This window comes from Misgurnus anguillicaudatus, chromosome 6 (assembly GCF_027580225.2).
Source record: "Misgurnus anguillicaudatus chromosome 6, ASM2758022v2, whole genome shotgun sequence".
NCBI lineage: Eukaryota > Metazoa > Chordata > Actinopteri > Cypriniformes > Cobitidae > Misgurnus > Misgurnus anguillicaudatus.
In genome coordinates, this window is record NC_073342.2 from 11,700,448 (window position 1) to 11,709,346 (window position 8,899).

At 34.5% G+C, this 8,899-nt stretch overlaps 1 protein-coding gene across 1 annotated transcript; it reads right to left on the bottom strand.

Annotated features, from left to right (window-relative positions):
- Positions 1 to 3,445: 3,445 nt before the first annotated feature.
- cd59b (CD59 molecule (CD59 blood group) b) lies at positions 3,446 to 8,661 on the bottom strand. The gene is made up of 5 exons (XM_055193162.2): positions 8,495 to 8,661; positions 8,295 to 8,381; positions 8,121 to 8,195; positions 7,898 to 8,038; positions 3,446 to 3,885 (listed from the first exon to the last, which is right to left on the bottom strand). The coding sequence occupies exons 3-5, from the start codon at positions 8,173 to 8,175 to the stop codon at positions 3,677 to 3,679; spliced, it is 405 nt and encodes a 134-aa protein (XP_055049137.2). The 5' UTR covers positions 8,176 to 8,195; positions 8,295 to 8,381; positions 8,495 to 8,661; the 3' UTR covers positions 3,446 to 3,676.
- Positions 8,662 to 8,899: the final 238 nt, after the last annotated feature.

Below are 8,899 nucleotides of genomic sequence, written 5' to 3' on the forward strand. Positions count from 1 at the left end.
ATCGACATTTTGGATGACATGGTGGTGAGTGGATTGTCTGGATTTTTCTTTTGGGAAAATGGAATATTCCTTTAATGTGGACTGTCATAATTCAGAAAGCACAATTGAAAATAAAAAAGTGATCTGTACGACTAATTTTTGCTCTTATTCAAAGTCTATGGATGAGTAAATTATGACAGATATATTTTCATTTTTTGGGTGAACTCTTCCTTTAATGAATTTCAGGCTTCGAACACCAAAAGTGGCCGCACTCATACTTTAGGGTATCTTGGCAGTGCTAGTTAAATCAATGCTGTCCAAATATGAGGCAGCTTTATTTGCGTGTTTTAATACCATAAACCTATTTCTGTTTACCTTTTATTTTGAGATGTGATAATCCTTATTATTTTTAATGTGGCTTTTCTAACTGTGTTGACATTGTGTGTGTTTACATTGTATTGTGGGTTTGTGCAATTGTGTGACCTCTACCTCTCATGTTTCCCATTTGTATTCTCTCTTGGTGAACTTCTTTAAATTATTTGAAGAAAATTAGACATTCCATATTGTTTACATATTAGTGAGTTAATTTATTCTGTGTTTCTTATGTACGCAATAAAGTATGTGACTTTTTTATCTGACTAAAGGAATTTCTGGATTGTACTTTTCTTGTGTGTTTTTTATTACAAGATTAGGGTTTAGCTGATCGGTATAGTGTACTACTGAGATTGGAGAGATTTCTTTTCAGTTTTACAAGAGATAAATTTTTAATGAACTTACCCACAGACATTCCTAAGACAAAACGTATTGACAATGATGCTGTACATTCAGTTTTTGTGAAAAAGGGCTTCCACAATAGATATAACAATCTTCTTTTATGTAGTCTACTCAAAACTCTTTAGTTTAAAGAAACGCTCCACTTTTCTTTGAAAATATGCTCATTTTCCAGTTCCTAGAGTTAAACACTTGACTCCCACCGTCCTGGAATCCATTCAGCCGATCCCCGGGTCCGGCGGCACCACCCCCAGCATAGCTTAGCACAATCCATTGAATCTGATTAGACCATTAGCATCGGGCTTAAAAACAACCAAAAAGCTTTAATATTTTTCCTATTTAAAACTTGACTCTTCTGTAGTTACATTGTGTACTAATAAAAAAATTAAAAGTTGTGATTTTCTAGGCAGATATGGCTATGAACTATACTCTTAAACTGGTGTAATAATTGATCACTTTGCTGATGTAACATGGCTTCAGCAGGCATAATAATATTACGCACTGCCCGAAAATAGTCCCCTTCGTTATTTTCAGTAGCAGAGGACTATTTTCGGACAGCCATGTTACATCAGCAAAGACCTTCATTATTACACCAGAATGAGAGTATAGTTACTAGCTATATCTGCCTAGAAAATCACAACTTTTAATTTTCTTTCGCTCTTAGTACACAATGTAACTACATAAGAGTCAAATTTTAACTGGGAAAAATTTTGAAACTCTATGGTTATTTTTAAGCGCAATGCTAATGGTCTAATCAGATTCAATGGATTATGTTAAGCTATGCTAAAAGTGCTAGCGCCAGACCTGGAGATCGGCTGAATGGATTCCAAAATAGTAAGAATCAAATGTTTAACTCTAGAGGAGCTGAAAAATGTGCATATTTTCAAAAAAAGTGGAATGTCCCTTTAACTTGTTTATTTTATTTTACTTGTTAATATGTTTTTATCATTGTTTAAAGGGGACATATCATGAAAATGTGACTTTTTCCATGTTTAAGTGCTATGAATGGGTCCCCAGTTCTATCAACCTAGAAAACATGAAAAAGATCAACTCAGTTAGTTTTAGTAAATCATTCTCTGCAAGTCTGTGAAAAAATAGGTAATTGAAATTTGGCTCCCCTTGTGATGTCAGAAGGGGATAATACCGCCCCTTAATCTGCACTATCCATCCACGGCACTTCCATTTAGTGCAGAGATCAACTCATTTGCATTTAAAAGGAAACACCCAAAAACGCACATTTTTGCTAACACCTACAAAGTGGCAATTTTAAAGGTCACGTTCTTCCTGATCATATTTTTCACATTTTAGTTAGTGTGTAATGTTGCTGTTAGAGCATAAATTATACCTGCAAAATGATAAAGCTCAAAGTTCACTGCCAGGATATATTTTCTTTCACAGAATTTCCCTTTCAAAGCCTAGAAAAGAACAGCCCGTTTGGACAACAGTCCTCTACTTCCCGGTAGAATGACGTCAATAAAAGAGTTTTTTACTAAACTCCGCCCACAGGAATACGTCAGTCGGCAGCTATGCTCAAACGGCTGTGCTAAGCTAAGCTGCTGTCACAACACGCTATACAAACTACACAATCAAAACTCGTTATGTATTTCTGAAGAAGGGACTTCATAGAACAAGAAAGACATCAGGCTGTTTTTAGGACAGTGAAAAAGGCGGTATATAAATTGTGTGAAAAATACCACGTTGAACATGAACACATGCTATACTGCGCACTGTAAACACAATCAAAGCTTCAAAAACACAAAAAGAACGGGACCTTTAACATGCTATAATAAATTATCTGTGAAGTATTTTGAGTTAAAACTTCACATACGTACTCTGGGCACACCAAAGATTTATTTTACATCTACACAGTCTTGTAAAATGACCCCTTTAAAATGTTAACATATATAAAAGAAGCCAAGCTAATATAAAAATATTTAATAAATAAATATTTAAATTGACGGTATAGAATATGCTTTGGTAGGCAACTCACAGACTCCGTGCGGGCAACTGTTGGAGACCCCTGGTGTAGATGTTAAAGTAATCTTCGTATCAGATGGAAGTACAGGAGCTGTCCACGGTGCTGAACTGAGCTTCAGGTGACTTAAAACTGGACAGGCACCCTTCTGTGACAAACCCTCATTTCTCAAATAAAAATAAATAAATAACTCATCAATAATCACTTTTAAAAAGTTTACATTTGTAGTGTGGGAATAAGAAAAACTGCAACACAAAGTTTTTTTTTTTGAATGGGTTATTTTATTGATGTAAAAGTACTTGTTACAAAATTCATATATGTATAAATCAAGCATTTCATAGCATTCTTTATAACATCAGCCAAAACAATGCAAAATTTTAAAACATGAAAGAAAACATTATTAAAAAGGACAAACCAGTATAAAAAAACTATCCCACATGAAAAATACTGTAGCATACTTAAGTATTTACTAAAGTAAATTGTAGTATATTACAGTAATTATTACACTAATATATTAATTTAAATATATAGCTTATTACAGTATTCTGTAGTATTAGTACGTTAATTGATAATTATTTATGATAAAGTTTAGTTCCAGTCCTTGATTCTGATTGGCCAATAGCTGTTTATTTACGACTCACTCTACTGCACCCAACGATTCTCTGTATCACTACGCAGCACTAATCACGCGTCGCCTAGCAACGTGCTTTAATATTTGTACTCTGTGGTAAATACTTAAGTACATTCCTCTTATCGGTATTTTCACGTGGGAATAAAGAAAGAAAATAACAAATGATTAGACCTACAAAAATAACTGTTTACAGGGTAATGTGCTTTATATTTAAGTAGTTAGTTGAAACAAACCGATCACTAAAATAGGTGAATATATATTGTAGATATCCATCAATGTTACAACAACAACATAGCATCCTGAGCACACAGCATCATAACTCATGCAGTTAAGCCACAGTAGCACCAGATGCCGGAGAGCGCCGCCAGCAGCGGTAGTAGAGACGCGCGCGCCGCCGTTACCGGAGCCCCATTACACAGATCTGTGTTACAGCACCTGTATGTGTATTGAGATATGGACGGATACTTCTGCGACAGACGGGAGTTATCACAGTCAGTGTAACGAATGCAATTGCGAATGGTCTTTCCACCTGTAACAGAGAAATATGAATCATTTCATAATATTCATGTTACTGAAAAATCCAGTAAAGACCAGCATAAGCTGGTCGCTGGTTTAAGGTGGCAGTTGGAGAAAATGATTATTTTATTACCATTTATGGATGTGTTTCTCTAAGTGTTTCTTTATAACTAATATAACTTTGCTTTGCTACTTCCTCACAAGACAAAAAGAGAACGTGCTGTTCTTCTAGTCTTGATACCCCCACCCTACAGAGTCTTGGGGTGATGGAAACTTATCTAGAATTAACAGTTTCACCTATGACATAGTACAATATGTTTTTGTGTGTGTGTTAATTTCAATGCTTGAAAGGCTATTTTTGACTTATCTTTGTGGGTGTCAACTCATCTAAATAAAAGAGCCTTGCAGAGAGAGAGAGAGACAGCCTGAGCACATCTTTAGAATTCTCGCGAGAATTGTTAAACCTTGTTCGTGGTCTGAGTGTCTTATTTTGTTAAGGTATAAGTAGAATAAACCTGACAGCAGTAGCTGGTCTAAGCTGGTCCTCCCAGCATGGCAAAGGTGGTCAAGCTGGTGGGTCAGCTGGTTTTCCTGTCTGACCAGCTAAGTCCAGCTTAAAAAGTGACCAAAACACAGCTAGACCAGCTTGATACACCAGCAATACCAGCTAAACCTAAGCTGGAAGACCGGCTAAAACCAGCTCACCAGCTTATGCTAGTGGGGGAGGACACTTTACACTGCAAAAATGATGGGTTGTTAAAATATGGACAAACCAAACAGTTGTGGTTTAAATAACTTGAAATAAAATGTCCATATTTGACTTATGGACTTGCGCGTAGCCAGACCTTTTATATACTGTAAAAAATCATTGTTGCACTTAAATTTCTAAGTTTAATCAACTTGAATTTACAATTAATTTTCACTTTCTTGACTTGTGAGGAGTTGCTATAAATTATAAAAATAGTTGAAAAAGTAAAAAAACTAATCAAGAGGCTGATACTAAATGTGACCCAAATGGGTTAAAACAACCCGACATTTTGTGTAGTCTGACAAGCCAGCAATTCGTTCAACATACATATCATAACGTAACGTAACGTAACGTAACATAACGTAACAGACACTCACCCAAAGGATTATTAGGAACACCTGTTCAATTTCTCATTAATGCAATTATCTAATCAAACAATCACATGGCAGTTGCTTCAATGCATTTAGGAGTGTGGTCCTGGTCAAGACAATCTCCTGAACTCCAAACTGAATGTCAGAATGGGAAAGAAAGGTGATTTAAGCAATTTTCAGTGTGGGATGGTTGTTGGTGCCAGACGGGCTGGTCTTACTGGGATTTTCATGCACAACCATTTCTAAGTTTTACAAAGAAGGTTGTGAAAAGGAAAAAACATCCAGTATACGTCAGTCCTGTGGGCGAAAATGCCTTGTTGATGCTAGAGGTCAGAGGAGAATGAGCCGACTGATTGAAGCTGATAGAAGAGCAACTTTGACTGAAATAACCACTCGTTACAACCGAGGTATGCAGCAAAGCATTTGTGAAGCCACAACACGCACAAGCACTTGAGGCGGATGGGCTACAACAGCAGAAGACCCCACCATCTCCACTACAAATAGGAAAAGAGGCTACAGTTTGCACAAGCTCACCAAAATTGGACAGTTGAAGACTGGAAAAATGTTGCCTGGTCTGATGAGTCTCGATTTCTGTTGAGACATTCAGATGGTAGAGTCAGAATTTGGCGGAAACAGAATGAGAACATGGATCCATCATGCCTTGTTACCACTGTGCAGGCTGGTGTTGGGGATTTTATGGTATGGGGGATGTTTTCTTGGCACACTTTAGGCCCCTTAGTGCCAATTGGGCATTGTCTAAATGCCACGGCCTACCTGAGCATTGTTTCTGACCATGTCCTTCCCTTTATGACCACCATATACCCATCCTCTGATGGCTACATCCATGTCACGAAGCTCGAATAATTTCAAATTGGTTTCTTGAACACGACAATGAGTTCACTGTACTAAAATGGCCCCCACAGTCATCAGGTCTCAACCCAATTGAGCATCTTTGGGATGTGGTGGAACGAGAGCTCCATGCCCTGGATGTGCATCCCACAAATCTCCATCAACTGCAAGATGCTATCCTATCAATATGGGCCAACATTTCTAAAGAATGCTTTCAGCACCTTGTTAAATCAATGCCACGTAGAATTAAGGCAGTTCTGAAGGCGAAAGGGGGTCAAACACAGCATTAGTATGCTGTTCCTAATAATCCTTCAGGTGAGTGTATAACGTAGCGTAACATATAGCGTAATGTTGCGTAGCACGTAACATAACGTATAACATAACATTTTTAAAAAATTCATTAGCTGTAAAAAATAATATACATTACACATAACATAACATAACATAACATAACATAACATAACATAACATAACATAACATAACATAACATAACATAACATAACATAACATAACATAACATAACATATAACGTAGCGTAACATATAACGTAATGCAGCATAACACCTAATGTAACGTATAACATCATTTTTTAAAAATCTTTAGCTGTAAAAAATAATATACATAACATAAAACATAACATATAACGCATAACATATAACGTAGCGTAATGTAGCACGTAACGTATAACATAACATTTAAAAAAAATTTTATACATAACATAACATATAACACATTACATATAACATAACATAAAACACATTACATATAACATAACATAACAACATATAAGTAGCGTAACATATAATGTAATGTAATGTAGCACGTAACATAACATAACATAAAAAACTACTAATATAATCAATAACATAACCTAGCGTAACATATAATGTAATGTAATGTAGCATGTAACGTATAACATAACATAAAAAAAATCACTAACATAATCAATAACATAACATATAATGTAGTGTAACATATAATGTAGTGTAACATATAATGTAATGTAACGTAGCACGTAACATTACGTAAAACATTTAAAAAAAATATTAACTGTAAAAATTATGCACATAGCACATAACATGTAACGTAGCGTAACATATAAGGTAATGTAATGTAGCATGTAACATATAACATAACATTAAAAAAACATTAGCTGTAAAAATGATAACATAACATAACATATAACACATTACATATAACACATTACATAACATAACATATAACACATTACATATAACACATTACATATAAGTAGTGTAGCATATATGTAATGTAGCACGTAATGTATAACATAACATAAAAAATCACTAACATAATCAATAACATAACTTAGCATGTAATGTAGCACATAATGTAATGTAGCACGTAACGTATAACATAACATTTAAAAAAACATTAGCTGTAAAAAATTATATACATAACATATCACTAACATAATCAATAACACATAACATAACTTAAGTAGTGTAACATATAAGGTAATGTAATGTAGCACGTAATGTATAACATAACATAAAAAATCACTAACATAATCAATAACATAACATAACATATAACGTTGCGTAACATATAATGTAATGTAACGTAGCACGTAACGTTAAGTATAACATAACATAAAAAACATTAACTGTAAAAAATTATGTACATTACACATAACATAACTTATAAATAACGTAACATATAACGTAATGTAATGTAGCATGTAACATATAGCATAACATAAAAAATCACTAACATATGCTACGTTATATGTTATGTTATTGATTAACATATAATGTAATGTAACGTAAACACGTAACGTTACGTGTAACATAGCATTAAAAAAAATCATTAACTGTAAAAAATAATATGCATAACACATAACATAATATATAACATAACATATAACATAACACAACATAACATAACGTAACATATAATGTAATGTAGCATGTAACGTATTACACACATAAAAAAAATCATTAACATAATCAGTAACATAACATAACAAAGCATAACATAAAACATATAGGCTTAAAAATAAATGTAGTACTGCAAAACTACTATCAAGACTAACCTTTCTCATGGAGGTATAAACATGCATCCTCATATGTGCACACTTGCTGTTCTGTGCATCGGGCACCGGAGTAATTCTCACATTTATAGCATTTGATAGCTGAGTTTCCAGAGGACGATCTCATCCCATGATGCTTAACGCCTGTGTCCAATACAAAACACTGTGGTCATAAACAAATGCAGAAAAAAATAAACAGAATATTGAACATGTACCTTAAACTTACCTAAACTATGAGTGACGCAACAGACCAACAGAAACAGCCCAACACAGGACTTCATTATGAGAAAACCTTCCTGACCTATGTCAACAAACAAAAATATCAAAACATTTAAACAACCCCAGTCAGAGAAAGATCTATGTATGTTGTATGAATGAAAGCAAGAAAAAAGTACAGTACCTTATTCAGTGAAATCCTTATTGACTTAAAAGATGGATAATGTATGAATAAAATCAGTAAACTCCAAATGGTTAAAGTGAAAAAGACCTAAAACAAAAAAGCCATTATATGAAAAGAGCCATTGTACATTGTGTTTAACTACATTTCCAAAACTAATCTGAAAGTTATAAGATAAACACTTAGCATAAATTAGCACTTACCACAATTAAAATGTTTCGAAATCACGGATGTTCGAGCTTGTGCGTCGCAACAATTTAATAGCATTTCTTGTGCCACCTCTTCCCTGCTCAGCTCTCGCCCAGCCTCACCCTTGCCCTTCATGAAAGATGTCATTCATGGTGGCCAAGAATGAACGGCTCCCAAAATCGTGTCAGTATTTTGCAAGATAATAGTTTATTATGGTTTCATGGTTTATCCCGGGAAAAAGTTATTTCCAAAAGTTTCTTCACAGTCATTGCTTGTGTGTGTTAATACCCCCCTCTCTAATAGACATCAATGTATTGATTGATGAAGCCTATAAATTTGTACACACTTTTACAAAAGAAGTGCATTTCCTCTTGGCTCAGTACCTTGCATAAATAACATACGCAAGTCATATAATTGAC